The sequence below is a fragment of the Odontesthes bonariensis genome, chromosome 7 (genome assembly GCF_027942865.1).
Source record: "Odontesthes bonariensis isolate fOdoBon6 chromosome 7, fOdoBon6.hap1, whole genome shotgun sequence".
NCBI classification, from domain to species: domain Eukaryota; kingdom Metazoa; phylum Chordata; class Actinopteri; order Atheriniformes; family Atherinopsidae; genus Odontesthes; species Odontesthes bonariensis.
The window spans coordinates 20,793,166-20,811,885 of NC_134512.1; the positions used below are offsets into that span (position 1 = coordinate 20,793,166).

The window sequence follows — 18,720 nt, forward strand, 5'->3', positions numbered from 1 at the left end:
TGAGCATTTTCAGCAATAACAGTTTGCCTGTGTTTAGTCAATAAAGCTGGGAAGGTCATTTACTCAAAGCATCCTGGAGTGATTTCCATTTGGTCAGATTTAATTTTGCTCTATCTCTTCACTTCTGTGCAGCTTTTGCTATTTGTTGGGAGAATTCTCAGCAGACTAATTTGACCACAGTCCATTCCCAGTTCCTCTGTGCACCCCCTGCTCCCAGCAACATTGTTTCTCTCACTGGTGCATTTGTCTCCGCTGGTATCTATAAATACCCCCCTTCTCTCCCCCTGAAAAACCTGATTCCCATTGATTTAGTGACCTATATAAACATCCCCACCATCCCCTCCCCTCCTCCAGCTCCCTGCTCCTTCTCCTGATGGTCCTTTACTGTCTCCACCTCTTGCTTCCTGCCTTTCCTCCATCATTCAGCTCAACTTAACAACCTCTTCCTCCACCTTCTCCCCTCCTCTTCTTGCTAGAGAGCAAGAAAGGCTAATAATAGTTCACGTCGGAGGCTTAAGTCATGACACATGAAAAGGATTTGAGAGTGCACAAGAACAATGGCTGCTGCTCATTTCTGTATTTCTAACTCTTGTCGTGGTAAACTGAGCCTTCAGGTAATCTGTTGTGTGCGTGTGTGTGTGTGTGCGTGTGTGTGTAAACATTGGAGTAGATAGTCCGATAAAAGGAGTCTCTCAAAGAGGCACAAAATCCAATACGAAATCTGACTCTGAATGGCAGCAAATGAGATCAGAACAGAAAGGCAGAGACATATAGAAAGACTGCAGGGTGTATGTTCGCATGCAGGGTAACATGAATGTGGTATGACGTAATTATGCTGCTGGTCTCTTAAAAGTAGCACCTTGGAAACTAATTCCATAAACAGTCATACAGAATAAATAAATAAGCAGAGGATTAATATTGAATGAACCCCTTTATGACACGAGTTCTTCTGTAACGTGCAGGACTAAAAAATGCCAAACATCCAGTGAAAAACACCTTTTCTCAATCTTATGCGCGTTATAAACATTTAGGCATACTTTATTTATCAAGTGAAACCCCAAGATTCAAGATTCAATTCAAAGGTTTATTGTCATATGTGCAGTTAGAAACGTGTTTCCCTGTACAATGAAATTCTTTGCTTTGTTGCCCGCACTGGATGTCCAAATATATAATAATAAAAGATAAGATAAAGATAAAATAAGCATGCAACAACAATATTATAACAGGATTCTTAAATATAATAGAAATATAGAAATAAAAATATAGAAATCTAGCCTGTGTACATAATGTGCAGTAGTGCGCTACATTAGCTGTCTTGTGCAGTAGTCAGCAGTAAAGTGGTTGTGCAAAATAAGTTCTATCACAGCAGCAAGAGACAGAAAGTTGCATGACTAAGAATAACATTGGTACTATTGATTTACTGCCACACCACCTAAAATTAGCATACACCTGTAGTGTGTTACCGCTCACTCTCTTCCACTGGGGGCTAGAGCTCTTCTGTGGCCCCACACTGACACCTGGTGGCTCCAAAAGGAAGCAAATCACCAGACTCAGAGGATCCCGTGCCCCGAAGAGCCACAACTTTGTCTTTGCCTTCTTCAAACATAGCCCTACAGTTTAGTTTTCATAGCAGTATTACAGACAAACCTGCCATATCAGTTTGTTCTACAGCCTTCAGTAAAGACAACTGCATCATGTAATTTAAAGACAGTTTATTGAACAGCAAATTGTGACAAGGAACACAATATGTATACATATATTCCCACTGCATTGCAAACAATTTCCAAGACCACTATGCCATTCACCACACACACTCATAAACACCCTTTATGTCATAGAGAGACTTTTTTAGAGAGACAACGGGTCGGGGGTCCTTGTTTTAAAGTGCTTTATTGCACGTTTCCTCGTGGAGGAAGAGAACAGGGACGTGAGGTGGGCTCAGATCCCAAAAGGCCTCCAAGCTTCCCTGTTGCATCGGTCATAAACTATGTAACTTGTGATTACTTGGTTGTACTCAGTGCTATCTGACTTGTCCCTACGTTGTGTCTGAGTGTGTTTTCTAACTATTGCATATCAGTGAGCTGGTTCGCGAATTTCTCAGTGAGCGTGTAAAGCACAAATCTTTAGATTAAAATGTAATAAACTCTTCACTATAATTATAATACATCTGATAATATCTAAGTTACATTCTTATACTTGATTCATATAGAATATGTAGGCAACATACATTTTGTGGCTATCAGCTGATGGGTGACATAGTGGACACCTATAATGTGGGTTTCTTGTGACCAATCGTCTCAGCCCTATTCTTCTTCTTCTCTGTGACAAACATAGACAAACGTTTCTCACAAGACCAAAGAGGTCACTTCAATCAAGATTTACGGAAATAAATCAGTTTAATTCATGTCCGTAAATCAGAGGGGGCCACGTGGCCTCTTATGCTTAATAATCTTTTTGTGCTTTCTTTGATTGTATACCCTCTAAATCATACATTTGGTGATTTAGAAGTTCCACTGCATTGGCCTGCATCCCGGCGGCGGATGCTGGATCGAGTAGATGGCATAGGATTGTGACAAATACACAGAGGGAGAGGGAAGAAAGGGGGGGGGGGGGGGGCAACAATCAAAGAGAAAAAATACCGCAAAGTCACCCTAACAGCTACACATCAACTACAGCACTATACTGTCAGACACACACACACACACATACAGAACCAAAAGCACAAGGTCGGTGAGAATTCACAGCTGAGTAAAAGGAATCAACTTTGCACAACGTTTTTCAAGATTCAATCAAAAACAGATTTTTTTTAAAAATAATAATAATCTGAAGACAACGAGAGAGGAATGAGAAGTGAGGAATCATGACGATAATCTCAACAACACATACATAGGCATTGTGATTCCAAAAACAGCACATTTGAAATCAAGTCGGAATGTCAAAATAAACTACAACAGTAATTCATAAAGCCAAGCTCACTTTAGTACGTATCCATCATCGCTGGAGGTGCCGTCGATGGCTAGCAGTCCCTCTCTGACTTATGGCTTTCAGTTAAGACGTTGACAACGCAGAGATTAGCTCGCATGAGATTCACCCCGTGCAGCCTTGGTCTTTGTGCGGCCACTGACATATCGCAGCTTCCTTGGGGGCGAAACACCGTTCAGACAGACAGATTTACATTGACGTGACCTCTTTTGAGCTCGTCTGGGATGGTTTACATTTCATGTCAGTTTCACAAGCACTGCTAAAAATCATTCACTTCAAAAGACGCATTTCTGTGAGCATTTAGATATTTTTTGGTCCTGTGATTAACAGTAGAGAAGTGGCTGACCCACACATTTAACCGGCGGCTCAGGAGAAATGGCCCCTCCAAGAAAACAGCAAACACGATCTACTCTAGTGTTCGTCTTGGCATACAGTAACGAGAAAAAAAAAGAATCTCAATATTATGTTGGATGACGCTTGTTGCTTTTCTGTTCCTTCACTTGATATGTCCACATTATCATAACGTAAAATCACCACAATCAGTTGATGGGGGAGGGGGGAGAGGTAGGAGTGCAAATAAGCCATCAGGTACAAAATAATGAATCCTAAAACAAAGTTCATATCATCTGCATATGTACAACATAGTTAAGGTGGACAGTGTGACAGAAAAAAAAACAACAACAACAACAACAACACATACAAATCTATAGTGCTATACTGCCTCGAGAAAGAAGTATTGATAAATAAAGCTCACTCCCACTAATGATATTACACTGAAAAGTTGCACTGCGTATCCACAGTGCAACAGAACAATTGAAGAGCTGCTTGACCAGTGGGAGCAAGGAGGGAATGAGATTGGATAGCACACATCAAAGTCACCTTGATCTCCGACAAGATAAACCAATGGCAGGGCTTCAGTGATGTTGTGATGCATAAACAAGATACGACAGGGCTGTGTTTTCCCCGACAGCTTAAAGCAAATAAAACCTCTAAAGCAAACAAGCAGAGATGTTTGGTCAAAATCATACAACGCTGAGAACACAGTGGTTGGATTTTCTGATAAAGACATGTTCTTTCATAAGCTCTTTGGGTCCCGCCACTGAATTCAAGTTTGGACAAAGCATTAAAATTGAGTGTGAACTCATCTGTAAACAAAAGCAATCATATGTCTGCCTCGGGGGGTGAGGGGGGCTACTCGCTCCACAATGGGTGACTGTACTGTCGAAAGTTTCAGGAGGGGAATGTTTGACTGCTTGTCATCGTAATAGCTAATAATGAGGCTTCATACGAAAAACACTTCCAGGCTAAATCATGCTCGCTCGCAACAAATGCATTCGTCGGAATCCACAATGAATAACACACGCAGGCTGCAGCAATCAGTGATGTCACAGCAGGCGTCTTACATCGAGCACAAATACAAAAGAAAAAGAAAAACCCTCCTGTGACTTCACTGATTGGGGAGTGGCCAGATGTGCAGCGGTTTTGACCTCTCAAGAGACACGTAGCAGTCATTTATTTGGTGATTTTGCATCTAGTTTAAAACGTCAGAGCGGAGTTTGTAGCGATCTGAGATGTTTAAATGTCACATACTGTGGCTTTAGTCTGGTGTGTAACCAGGAAACAAAGACATCTTACAGGGAGGCAAAACAGTCAAACCATTGTGGTAGCGCTAAATATCAGCTGGAACCTGATCTACTGACAGAGCCGCGGCAATCAAAGCCAACAGCTGAGTTCATTACAGCCACTTACTGTACAGGAAGGGAAGTGGATTCTCTGGAAAGATCACAGGGATTGTGCTGGTATCACACCAACACGTTGCCTGGGACATAGCATGAAAAAGGCTTGTACTGTTTATTTCATGTAAGCTATCTTTTAAGATATCAAGTGAGGGGAAGTAGCGTTTTCTGGAACTATTCCACCAGACCTAAAGTTATCGTATCTTTTCTAAGTGAGGCGTGTGCTTTTAATTTTCCAATCTAGCATGGTGACAAATTGTGATTTTTAAATAGAGTCCTGAGGGCTTCTGCGACATCGATGGGTCGACGTCTAAAAAAATTTGGTCTCACAATCAGTACTGTGGGGTTTACAGTGCTGCAGCATCCGCTTTCAGATGCGACAATCATGTTAAGAAAAACACAATAAAATGTTGTAAGAACACAGAAATATTTCTTTAAAATGCTGAACTGATGTTTGTGGCTTCGTTTCCAGACAGCTAGCAGAGCTCGTCAGCTGGAATCTTTACGTGCCACCACAGGCAGCTTGGCAAAAGAAACGAGAAAGAAAAAAAGAAAAAGAAAAAAAAAAAAGAGGCTCCCTCTGGAATTCTTAAACATTCAACACAACTTAGTGAAAACAAAACGTACTGACTGGTCATGCAGTGATCCAACAAAAAACCTTCAGAGGATGAATCCTCCTTCGGTTGATGTGGTGCATTGTGGGAGGGAAAGGCAGGAAGGAGGAAATCCTTAGTTGTCTTTTTTAGGTAAGAGGCTGAGGATAAATTCACCCACACCAAAGAAGTAGACCGTCTGTGCAATGCCAAACAGAGGAGCAATGACCAGGGCTCGACAGTAGGCTCCCTTCAGGAAGGCTGACGGACCCTCATTGCGCATGATTTTCCTGGAGAGCGTGGGAAAAAAAATAATAATAATCTCATAACTTAAACTAAATCATACAACCAGCATTAGTTATGGGCCAGTAAAAATGGGCATGATGATAACTATACAGTACAAGCAGCCACATGTTTTTAGCAGTAATGACATAATGGGGTCACCTGATACAGTCAGTCACTCCATTGTAGGTGTCTTCTGTACTCCCTCGGTTCAGGGACTGCAGCCTAGTCTTTATAACTGGAACACAGCGAGCTCAGGTTAGTATGTAACATCAAGTATCAGTGCACGCACTGTTAAAACTGCCTCCAGAGAACGTCTGCTCACCATCAACAGGGTTGACAGCAACAGCCGCTGTGCTTCCTGCAAGGCAGCCCGACATAAACGACACGTAGAAAGGAGCTGGGCCCTCGCCATCTTTTTTCCCCAGGTTGTTCAGGTTGGCGAAAAGGGGGAAATAGATGATGGAGAAAGGAACATCCCTACAAAAAAAAAAAGGCACAAATAAGACGATCACAATGAGCCATCAGAAAATATTTGCAGTTTGTTGGGCAAAAATCCACCTTCCTGCCAACTTTATTACCTGAGCAACGTGGCACCAAGGCCTTTATAAAGCCCAGCGATGCCCTTTTCCCTCAGTAGTTGTCTGGTCAGCTGCATGGCTGTTTGGGACTTTGCCTCCACGGTACCTGCTGCCACTGTCTCTGGCATGAGCTTCCTCTGAGCAGCTACAGCCCACAGAAAGGACATCATTAATTACAGAGACAAGTTTCGAACTACTGCTTCCATCAGCCAATGCTGAGAGCACATGCACGAGGGAACCTTTTTTTATTCAGCAACGTAAAAAAAGAAATGAGGATAAAGCAGTCGCATTCTCTGACATGACCACACGGGGCCGCTCTTTCCCCAGTATATATCAGCAGCACTTTCGTTTGGTAACACAAATCAGCAGCTGTGTTTAATTTCCTCTTACCGATTCTTCCAGCGTCCTGGAGCTGGATTTTCAACATCTCCATAGGAGTTGTTACAATAACCTGCAACAAAAGCAAAGCAAAGGGTGTCAAAATGCTGTGTCCACATGTGCACCCTGTGGGAAAATCTGCAGACCTTCTTCAGTGGATACAAGTACTTAAAAAATAATTCAATCAGAGTTTGGGACTGATTAGCGCCAAATGTGACCTTAGAAGTGTGGATTTAGTGTAAATCTACCAGTATCTATTGGCTCAAAGCCAAGTCTCATTTTCCTCGGTAGTGACACAACAGTAACCAGTTAACTGGATTAAAGGTGCGATGGCCACGTTCTCAGCTGCAATCTTAATCCAAGGTGTGCTACACTTAATCTAATCACGCTCTTCGGGCTTGAAGCCTTTGCCCTCATTGACAACAGGCATTTTTTTTCTGACTCACACACTCAGCACACGGCTAAGCGCTCTCACCAACTCTTATCTGATCACTCACGTATGCAGCGGTTGTATCTCCTGCTAATAGGACATTACAGTTATTGGAAATCACTCATGAAAATGGAACATTACAGGTCCCATTCAGATCTCAGATAATACAATCAACAAACTCCGAGCATGTTTCTGTGACTACTTCTAGCTGCAGGAACAGGGACGTAATATAGGCAGAGACAGAGGCAGAGGCAGAGGCTCAGGCCCAGTCAAGTGTGCGTGATCTGCTGAACACAGGAGTTCCAGATGGAGAACCCGAGGATGCAATTAAAGCAGCACCTTGCTCACTCACCTGGCACGTGCCTGCCCCACACCCCGCCAGCATCTCTTTGACCAGAGTGAGTTTTCTAAAGGAAAAGAGAGAAAAGATGAAAGGTAAGCACAGAGAAAGAGCGAGTGAGAGAAAACTTCATTTTCTTCAAAAAAGCAGTTGTCACCAACCGGTTCTGCTGATGCTAATCTTAAATCTCCACAACATGTTAGACACAAGAGCAGATTAATAATTCACAAGGAGAGCAGACAAGTCAATCATTCATCAGCCGGCATGTTTGTCGCCATAGAGATGGAGTTAGATGTCCCAGATAGCTTCAGGTTTATCTGAGCATGCAGTGCTCCGGGTGGACAATGAGTGCTTGTTTTAAGCAGCACCAGATGATGGTTGCTAATGTTTGACATGTGATGCTCCTGTGTGCAACTTCGTAATGTGATGTCAGACAGAACCGCAGCTGGCATACGTGCGAGTAACAGTATTTCTAACCCATAGGGTTAGCAAGCCAGCATGAAGCGCTCTGTGCCGCCGAGGAGATGACAGAGAGGTGAAGGATTAACCGGAGCCTGGGTGAGAACACAGGAAGCTAATGTGTCCCGGTGTAGGTATGTTAGTAAACACGCCAGCTATTCACAGCGTAAATTAGGGAGCGGGAATGTGTAAGTCAGGCTGTAAGTGCTTTCATGCCTCACCCATCCTTGGAGAGGTGGTGTCTGAAGAAGTCATTAGCAGCTAGTTTGATAGCTTTCTCCGGCGTGACAAGCGTTAAGTTCACCGCAGCCCCTGGGAGGGTAAAAGAGACAGAGAGCAGGAAAGAGAGCCACAAAGAAGAAAAAGGAGGGGAAAACATAACCAACAAAATCGGGTGGTTTACACTGGAATGCTTTTCAACATAATCACAAACAGTAATGAGAACTATGCAACGACAAAAGCAACTGAGATGATTTTTTTTTTTTTTTACATAGAACTTACACTTTAATGAGTTAACAAATTGCTCACAATAAAAGAAATTTGACTTACCTCTGTACATCCCAAAATAACCCTCTGACCGGATGGTCTTAATAAGGCAATCTGACCTAAAACACAAAGACACGGGAGATACATTAGTTACAGTGGTGCCTAACAAGCTGAGAGATACCTGCAATCAACTCTATGACTAAACCTAACCGAAACGTAGAGGGAAGGAGGAAAGAAAAGGACGAGATGGACCTTACAGTTATTAATAAACTATGATTCTTACAAATACATTCAGCAGTGTGTTTGTTTCATGGAATTATATCCTGGGAGTTTTTTTTTATTGTCACTTCATTGATAATAAAGATGTTTTATTAATAAAATTCATAATAAACTAGTTTTGTTTCTTAGATCGCCAGTGGACAGATATGTTTAGCATTGGATTATGAAGAATGGAAATGGGTTCAGATATGATCTGAGAGGCAGTAGAAACTGTCCAGAAGTTACAACTTCAGAGCAAGCGGTTTGAGATACAGCGTCCAACCGACGTATGATGTCAACTTTGCGCTCTTTGCAGTGCAGCAAAAAAGTTTCTGTGAGGTACAAATGAGCATTTCATACATGTTGGTGTAAAGGCGAGATCCATTTTGCTGGTTTTGCAGGCGGGTCTTGGCCAGGTCAATGGGAAACACACAGGTCACTCCAATCAGGCCAGCGATCCCCCCATTGATCAATTTGGCAGGCAAACTGGATAAAGGCGAAGACCACAGAGAAAAAAAGTTGAAATATTTCAAATCACAAGATTAAACACAAAAACCACGCTTTTACTCCAAATCTTTTTGAGTCTCGTTCAGTCTTACCTGATCTGCTTGTCAGCCATTTATCTCAAGCCCCAGCTGCACAGTTCAGTACGTCTGTTATCTGATCACTCGGCTGCCGTTCGTTTCTTTTGGCTGCTCGTTACAGTAGCGTTCCGCTGTCCAAGTGCGATTAGGTGGCGGGGTTCTCTTTGTGCACTAGTCTCTTTGCGATTGCTGTTAGTTTAAGTAAGTCTGTGAAAAAGCAGAGAGAGACCGGCTTACATTTGACACTCTCATAAAGTGATACGCATGAGGAAACATCCCAACAGAAAAGAGGATCAGCACATTTCAAATGATGAAAACGAATGAAGCAATATTGTCTCTACAAACATTGCAAAAGGAACTTTCTTAATATACCTTAAAAAAGAAGAAGAAGAAAAGAATCAGATCAGAAAACAACAACTGAAGATTTTCAGTATTACTGACTTTCTCCCAAGCCGATATGACTAAATTCTTTATCATGGTATGGATAATTAGCAAACAATGTTTTAATTCATTTGTAGCCAGAGGTTGTCAAAAAATAGAACACCTACCCTCCTAAATAAACAGCTAAAAGCCACTTGGTTTGTTTGTTTTTTTTAAAAAAAAGCTGAAAGATCAAAGTGCTAGAATGGAGAGACTTACAGTGAGAGACAGGCAGCGACTCTGCAGTCCTGACTTCACTAAAGACTTTATTCAGCTCAGCGTAACCCAGAATCCACTGAGAGAAAGCGAGTGTGTCCACACCGAGTAATTCCAATATGCGACCTTTTATGTCGCACCTCAGCAAACAAAACACTGTTTTTCTCATTTTCTCGCCCATAAAACAAAGCTTTCACAAAACGGAGACCTGATATGATAACCGTGTTTTTCTCATTCGGGAATAAAGGGGTTTTACATGACTGATCACTGGGTGAGCGGACAGTTTTCAGAGACTGAGTTTTCAACATATTGGGGTGTTTTAGAAAGGCACGACCCAGCTTTGACACAGCTGAGCTCATCTCCAAAAGATGGGAGAAGCTTGCAGAAGAGCAACTATCAGGGCAACACTCCACCAAACCAGGCTTAACGGTAAAGTGGTCAGAAAGAAGCATTTTCCTCACTGAAATACAGATGACAGCCTGCTGGGACTTTGCTAAAGGTCACTTGAACAATTCTTTGAGCATGACAAGAAAAATTCTCTTGTTTGATGAAACAGAGATAACACTATTTGGGTAGAACTCCAAACAACAGGAACCTCATTCAAACCATCCCTCAAGTCCAACGAGGTGGTATCAGCATCACGCCCCGGGGGTGTTTCTCTACAACTCAGGCTCTGGGACAAGTCAGGATCAAGAGTGAAAATCTATGAGAGACAATCCTGAGAGAAAAATACTCTCCAGGGTGTTCAGGATCTCAGGCTGGGGAAAAGACTTGCAATTCAACAAGACAACCAGAGCATTCCTCCAAGACAAAAAGCCCACTAAAGAAGCCTGGAGTGACTCAGGTGTCCAGAGACTGGACCTGAAAATGATGGTGTACAGTTTCCAAAGGAAAAAACGTGCCAGGCTTTTAGGATTATTCCCAAAAAAGAAGTGAAGATTTTCAGTATTTTACCTTGAAAACCTGCTTTTGCTTTTCCACTGTGCAGAACTGTATGCTAATTGATTATAAGAAGCAGTGAATCGTTAGCAGTGTATCTAATCTTAGAGTGTATGCAAGCTTCCCTCGTGGTTGGGAGCTGCACAGCGTTCAGAGGAACTCAGACTCCACTTCCAGATGTGCTGTGGACCAAGCTAAATACAGCCCTGAGATACAAAGTGGGGTAGCAAATCCAATTTGATCAGCACTCGGAAACAAAGATATTCAGTTCACGATTGTTCAAAACAAAGAAAGTTAAATCCTCATAAACAATTTCTGGCATTTCTGCTGAGTAATAAAAATAGCAAGACTGATACTGATACTAACCACTTTGCAGCTGATTCTCAAACATCCTGTATGTCACCTCTCAGTCACCCGAGCTCTACGTCACAGTGGTGCAGGATACGTTCACACAGGGTTGCACATTTTGAAAGTCAGCTGGCAGCTCCTTCAGAATAAAGCTATAGAGGGATTACTTTCTGTTAAAAAATAGATAAATAAATCTACAACCACTGGAACATCTGTATGTCAAGCGTGTCTTTCAGCACTCGTGTATTATTAATAAGTGCTTTCATTGTGAGACTGGGGGTATGAAGGGGAAGCTACATCTGCTGCTGAAAGGATAGAATTCGGAGAGAAATGAACAGAATATATCTGTTGTAGCCAAGATGCTTCCTATTTTTGGTACAGAGTGCCCTCAATGTGAAAAGATGCTTCCAATTTCCCCTTTTACTCTCTCCACCCCCTTCATCCACCAATCACAACGCGCTTCACCCAATGCAACCCGCCTCCTCCTCCTCTCTCCTTCACACCAGCCCACCCCCAGCCACTTCCCTCAGTCACGAGTCACGACTCTCGAAAAAACAGCTTTTCTATCTCACATCTTTGCTGACTTATGGGTTTCTATGTAGCCTGCATATGTGTGCAAGAGCGATGTTGCTAGTTCCTCAGATCCTCTTTCTCTGACGCTCCACAGGAGGAGTGCTTGTTTAAGTTTCCAGTGACTCTATCCGGGCCTGAATGCAGCTGTGGCTGCTCCAGGGGTGGAGGAGGGAGACGGAGAGAAGGAGGGGGGTGTCCAGTTCACTGAGAGCATTCTCCCCTCTGCTCCCTGGAGCTTCACAGAACACCTCCATCGCTCATCTTTTCGGTTTTATCTCCCAGCACTGACTTTTTCCATTTTGCTGCACGCTCCTCTTCACCACGCTCAACGTAACTCGCAGTCAGCAATATGATTTCTCTTTAGACCATCATTTGAATCATATTATAAGCTCTGCTATTACATGGATTGAAAAAAAAAAGATGAATGGATTGTTCAGATCACTGCCAGATCATCTGAGGAGACATGCCGTCACACTGACATCTCCCTCCTTGTCAACCATGCCACGAACTTTACTTGTGAAACTCCCCCTGTGTACTGTGTCTGCGCTAGGTCATTTGTCTGAGCCCCAGTTATAGCCTGCGTGCAGTGTCTTGTCGTGACAATTGGAGTCTGTATGGAAACAACTAGCCCCAGTGTGCAGTGTCCACAGCAAAGAGCATTGCTCATCAACCAAATCTGCCTTGTTCTCTCACAAAATGATAAAGAATGACAAGCTGTTACGTGCAACTTGTCCTCCATCAATACTTTGATAAGCTCTTTTCACTACCAGGCAGTATAAAATAAACTTTTAAAGGGGAGACTAAGAGGCAAACGAAATAAAAAGGAAGCTAAGGCCACTGAGAAATGTCTTTCTCTTGAAGCTTAAAACATCTCCCTTCCTCACACACACATTTACACAGACTTCATATTTTGAGTTTCTACCAAAACAGCTGATAAGCACTGATGAGTAAACAATGGATGATTGTGCAACTTCAGCAGAACCTTGAACTTAACAGCTCGAACCAGCCGACTGAAGCGGCTGTTGGACGCGCTCGATCAAAGAGCTAGTACAGAGTACAGGTGTCGCCTCAGGCAGATAACTGTCCAGTTTTTGACCCTTGGCCATCGTTACGACTTGAAGAATGAGTCAGTAAATGCTCCCTTGTACAGACAAGACTTTATGATCAATCTATATGAAACATACTGCTAAAAGTTAAGGTGATTTTCCTAAATTACAGGTTTATCAGCCAATGCTATCAGTTTAATGGTCCGGTCCATGTAATCCCACATTCAGGGGATGTGGCGTATGGAGGACATTCTTGCGAAAAATTGTTGTAATTAATTTCACAGTGATTTTTTTTTCCATATCTTTTGGCAGGATGAACCGCACGCGGAGCATTTTAGCCAACTTAAATCTGAAATTTATAAAGAAATCTGAAAATATGACTTTTTTTGTCCCTTTATTCACCTCCAGTTGGTTCAGGGACAGGCTTAATGTAAGACAACATAGTGTGGTTTCGAGGGATGCACTCAAAAAAAAAAAAAAAGGGGGATAAAACTGTATCAGAGCAAGTAGAATTCCAGTACTATTGTGGCTAGCTGCTAAGACTGATCTACTTTGAGGCATTTCTCAATGACACAAGAGCTGCAGAGATTAAATCAGGCCAACAGATACTAAAAGTCTGCAGACAAATCCGGCTCGGTTTATTTTCCAACGCAAAACAGAATGCAAATGATAATCCTTTCATTCAAATTTTTCAAATCGGCTCGAGAAAAAGTGAAATACCTTAGCAGGCACAGCTCTCCGGCTGCTCCTCTGTTCTCAAGTGCTAACGGGGGTAAAGGTCTTGGTGAGCGAACGACAATGAGTTTGGTGAAAGATTGAAGGAAGTGAGAGACTGCGGTGACAAAGCACTGTGGTAATCAGCACTGACACGTGACAACTCTAACTGAAATGATGGCAAAGAAAGGAAAATCACGCAGCCCCCCCCCCCTTTGTCAGCTCAGAGCTGTCTGTCGTTACCAGTCCATCTGTCTAAAATGAATTGGCTTGATTAACACTCTGCAAACTCAGAGCCTTCAGCACTGAGGTTCAGACACAAGAGCGTCTCTACAGATGTCAAGTAGTAGTAGAAGTCAGATCTATAAAACTCTACCTGTTCATCTTTGTTGCAGCAGTTATTATAAGAACTTTTACTAATATCGTCATTATTATTGCCACATTATACCGACTGAATGTGTCCATATTTGGTGCATGATTTTTCTTAAAAAAGATCTGCGTTTCCAATGATCCCCCACACTGACAGCCACGTCTCTACCGCTATTCACAATGATCCAGCAACTTGCTATTTTGAACCTACATGGGGATAAAATTTGTGGTGTCACGAACAGATCGGATTGCCATTTCCTCTTCCCTGCATCATTGGGATTATAAACTTAATGCGTACTCACTAAAGCTCACATTCGGCTTCTATTTACAACCAGAATAGTGAGATTGGGGCCCGGCGATGCATTCCTTCCACAGATGCTCTACTCTGAGGTGATATTGCAGCCATTGGACCTGCACAGTGGTGCATTGTTGTAATCACCTGTTGCAGGTCAGAAATATCAGGCTGAGTCTGGCTTTTGTGTGGTGATGAAAAAATAAAATAAAGGCCTTTCTTGTGCAGAGGAGAGGTGTAGAGTTTAGTCCCTCCTCTGACACCACAGGTATCCCTGGTGGCCTGATTTCAAAGGTCCTCTGGGGCTTTTCTGTCTTATTGTCTCCCTTCTGCCTGCATCTCAGCTTTCTTACAGCCTTGTTAAAGGAAAAAAATACCACTGTAGGTGCACTGTCCTTGAACAATAAAACCAATTCACTATTGAAGTTTCTGGTTACATTTAGCAGATTACAGTAACTTTCACACAGGAACAAATAATCTCCCTGTCAGCACAGGGTTCGTCAGTTTCATCCTATGAACACATATCTGAGATATTTAACAAGCCCTGTCTGTGGGAATTTAGCGCACCTTATGGCACAGAGTAACGAACACATAACACATGGTTGCTGTTTTCTACATGAGTCGAGCCATTTTGTTAGCACTGGTCTTGGGGATACAGCAGCTCCTGTGGAGAGCACAGGATGTCACCCAACACCACAAGAGCGGCTCCCCTCATCAATAATTTCCACTGGTTGGCCTCATCTTTAACTGTGCTGGCCTGCTTATTTCAAAAACACACAAGTCGATCACAAAGCTGCAAGCTGTCAGCCCGCCTGACATCCTGCTCAGCAGATAAACAGCACGTGTGTGCTTTGGAGAAGTATGAGGCCTTTACACGGATATTTAGGACCACAGCATAGGGGGGGTCCAACAAAAAAAAATGACCTCCAAAAGATGGGAGTATGACATTTTCATTTTCTCCTCTACAATTCTTCAACTCAAGAGGTGATGTTGGGTTAGTGTGGATACCCCATCACTTAGCTCTACCAATGAGGTAGGAGGTGGGCACCGTTAAAGGGGGCTCACCCTCCGCCACCAACATCCCAGCCCACGTAATTACACCGTGACTACGGAACGGAAGCCGGCAGAAGGCGGCGGCCGCAGCGGTCTCTAGGAGGACTCGGACTGAGAGGACACTGGCTCAGTTACAGTGGGGGCACCCAATACTGAGCAGGTCAAGAATGTCTATGAACAATCTCTTAAAGGCGAGTAAACACGCCAGTAGCCTACCGTAACGAAGCTACTCATAATTGTAGCATCTCCGTCTGTGTAACGGTTCGACGGTTTAAAGGGGGAAACATGACAAGACACGTAACGGTCTCGGTGTAACGGTTTTTCAGTCGCGCTTCATAACGGCACAGCCGACAAAATAGGCCCGACGTTACCGTTAACTCCACATCTCGAGTTCGCAGTAGGATAAACCTACGTGACATGCCATATGACGTGAAAATGATTTCCTTCCTCTCACTTAGCGGCAATTTCGCACACGACTGCATCCTCGCCTCATATGACGAGTTACTCCTTGATGCCGTTACCTCCATCACTCGGATGTCAAATATGGGCATTACGGGCCGCCTTTGGGGTTATTCCCCGGTGAGATTTTAACGGCTTCAACCCCACAGACACATTCCTGAGAGCAGATTCTTAACAAGGCGGCAGTCGCATCCCGTTATGTACATACCACACTGAGTCGTTTCCGCTCTGTCCTCCGGTGCGATTGCGGGGTGAAGTCAAACCCGTTATAATCTGTATCTTCAGTTGACAGACAGTCAGAAGCTAACCTACCGGGTTCACTAATATCTGAGTCCAGATGAGAGGGTGGGAGTGAAAGCAGGATGGCAGGCAGTCAAAGCAGGGAGCGAGGGAGGGAGGGAGGGGGCAGCCTGGCTTGCAGTGGAGTAATAAAAAACAGAGAAGGGATTTAAAGAGGTCCTCTAGTGGTGTGTAGTAGAAATACAGACACGTTTCTCTTTTCTTTTTTTTTTTTTTTGACGTGCAGAAAAGGTGTAGGGTGGGGGGATGGGAGCCAACGTCATCATGACGATATATCTCAACACGGTGACCTTGAGCATAAAAATAGAAACATGGCAAGAGTTGTGATGTTGGGGTTGAGGGGGAGCGTTCATCACCAAAACAAGCAGCGAGTCACCACAGACACTCTGGAGCAGGAACAGGGGGAAAAAACAGCTGATGTGCAGCATCTTTATCAGTTTTAAACAATAATGGCAATTCATGTTTTACAGAGATCTAATACCTTGACACACAACTGAGATTGTGCTGCTGTGGTTACTCAGTAACCGATGGCACAAAAAGAAAAAAATCTGAGCATCTATAAAATTGGCCACTTCTTGCACTTTCGGGTTTTCTTCCCCCCTCCCCAGAAACAGTCTCACTGCCCCATCGGTGAGTCAAGTCTGCATTTCTAAGGCTGGCATTTAGAGCGGTTTCATTGTTATTTTATAAACCATGGTTGCTGGTGCTGCAACCAGTGTACAACCACTCCACATACAGCATATAGAGCTAAAAAAAAAAAAAAAAAAAGCCCAAAAACTGTATCTTACTGTCGTACAGATACAGAACTTTTGAGGTACAGTACGTCATCCAAAAGTTATGGAAACAACAAAAAAAGTTCCTCCAGTCCAAGAGTGCCTCAGGGGTTAAACTAGGATAACTTTCATCTAAAATTGCTGGAGTATATTCCATCATCCTAAAGCCCGAATAGGCCAGTACAAAAAGTACTAATAATTAAAAAATAACAAGATTCACAAAATAGTAATATTGTTACAGCGCATCTATCGTTTGTGGTGGTGTATTGACTTGGCTCGATTCAGATAAAGATTCAGATCACAATTATTACAAAATAAAAGAGGTCCGTCAGTGAATAAGGCTTCGATCAAACCTGTAAGATACCACAGTCAAATTCATGGCGTGCCTATGCAACGGTTTTTAATTTCCTTGGCAGAAATTGACTTATACTGAACGACTTTGCATAATGGGACCATTACACCTGTTTCGCTGTCTTATAAAACGTAACACCAGCTGGTGGCTGGTTATCATAACTGTCTCAAAGGGGAACTTTTGTGCTCCAGCGCAGATTTTTAGAGAGCCACACGAGATGGCGGGTGACCCCCACTGAGAAAAAAAAACAAACAGCTTACTCAAGTGTAAGTCAGCCATCTGCGCCCAGTAAGCGCTGATCTACTGCTGTGCCCCACCGAGAGAGGAGCTCTCTGCTTCCAGGCCAACTCTCCTCAGTGACTCTGAGTACTTTCTCCTTCCTATGTTAACAATGTCCTCAATCTCCTCCGCCAGGTCCCTCCTGCCGCTCTCTATCATGGCGTCCACGAGCCTCGACACTGCCCCAGGTCCTGCGCTCCTCTGTCCTCGTGCCCAGTGAAACAGCATGTCCAGCACCAAGGCGCCCAGGTTGTCCCTGGTGAGCAGAACATACACAAGAAATGATATAACTGAAGCTGCGGCAGCCTAAATATCTCTGGAAAAAGAGCTTATGTAAAGGTATGTCTTGTTTTAAAATATAACCGATTAGCACAGCTTGGATAAGATGTGTTTTAATTATAGATTTACACACAGCGCACCATAATTACACCTGGTTATACAATCTCAAGGTTGATAGAAGACAAGCTCCACACTCACTTCACATATTTGTGCGATTGCATCTTTGAAGACTAAAGATGTATTTGATGCATTTTTTGTCCAACACACAAATCATTAAAAAGAAATGTGAACGCGTCCTTACATCAGAACCCAGGGCACGAACCTGCTGTCAGAACATAAATGTGTGATTTTTTTTCCCAACTCCAGGATGAGTCGTGACAGGTTTTCTGAGCACGATAGGGGGGGGGGGGGGGGGGGGGCAGATGAGCAATAGTCTGTATGTAATCTCCTGCAGTGTCCCAGATTGCTCAGTGATGGCTGACAGTGCAGATTAAAACAATCAAAATTCTCTCCACTGCAGTCTGTCCTCCAGTTATTTACCGTCGCTCCCCATCTTGTTCCCATAGAGCTTCTCGCTGCGTGTGCGCGGCACTTACATAATTCAGATGTGCAAACGTATATGTCAAATGAATAGCTGGTGCATTTTAAATGTTTTGCTTTTTTTCCCAGATATTTTCCATTCAGATGTTACCCCCCATTATCGTGGGCATTCTCACTTCATCTTAGTTTCTGTTCAAGGTATCAAAGACGACTGAATGAATTTATCCATCTATTTATTTTTTCAATCATTCAATTATTTATTTATCTATCTATCCATTCATTTATTTATTTATTGGTGTTAAACATCAACCATAGCGTTGTCTGCGACTTAAACTGGCGGACAATGCAACGTTCTGCGGGGAGACCTTGAATCCTGGTTACTGGTGTGGACCATACGAATCTATTTGTATATTCTGAACCAACATAGCAAGAGAAGCACAGAAACCCGTGTACCAGTAGGCCGAGATTCTGCTTATCAGCAGCACCAGCTGAACCAAATTAAGTCATCACTTTTTTCATTATTTACACAGAATCACGAATATGGAATTTATTACCAAAAAAAGGTTTATTCTGTAGCATCATTTTGACCTCCAGCGGTTTTCATTCAGCATACCTGTACTTGTACTGGATGCGGTCCAACTCCTGGTAGCTCAGGCCGA

General features: G+C 43.1%; 1 protein-coding gene across 3 annotated transcripts; it reads right to left on the reverse strand.

Moving 5' to 3' along the window:
* Window positions 1-1,697: 1,697 nt before the first annotated feature.
* slc25a22a (solute carrier family 25 member 22a) lies at window positions 1,698-17,258 on the reverse strand. Of its 3 annotated transcripts, none has more exons than XM_075470000.1 (11): window positions 15,747-17,258; window positions 9,125-9,316; window positions 8,886-9,011; window positions 8,331-8,386; window positions 8,003-8,093; window positions 7,335-7,389; window positions 6,565-6,625; window positions 6,175-6,319; window positions 5,919-6,073; window positions 5,756-5,831; window positions 1,698-5,601 (listed from the first exon to the last, which is right to left on the reverse strand). In XM_075470000.1, the coding sequence occupies exons 2-11, from the start codon at window positions 9,142-9,144 to the stop codon at window positions 5,448-5,450; spliced, it is 939 nt and encodes a 312-aa protein (XP_075326115.1). In that variant the 5' UTR covers window positions 9,145-9,316; window positions 15,747-17,258; the 3' UTR covers window positions 1,698-5,447. The 3 variants fall into 3 exon arrangements, with proteins under 3 accessions (XP_075326115.1, XP_075326116.1, XP_075326117.1); XM_075470001.1 differs by lacking the exon at window positions 15,747-17,258 and adding an exon at window positions 13,372-14,918; XM_075470002.1 differs by lacking the exon at window positions 15,747-17,258 and adding an exon at window positions 11,051-11,488.
* Between the last annotated feature and the right edge of the window lie 1,462 nt (window positions 17,259-18,720).

Coding starts and splice junctions, on each gene's coding strand:
- slc25a22a (XM_075470000.1), bottom strand. CDS start 9,144: ATGGCTGACAAGCAGATCAG. Junction 6,626..7,334: donor GTGGGGCAGGCACGTGCCAG/GTGAGTGAGCAA, acceptor CTTTTGTTGCAG/GTTATTGTAACAACTCCTAT. Junction 5,832..5,918: donor TGCTGTCAACCCTGTTGATG/GTGAGCAGACGT, acceptor GCTGTGTTCCAG/TTATAAAGACTAGGCTGCAG.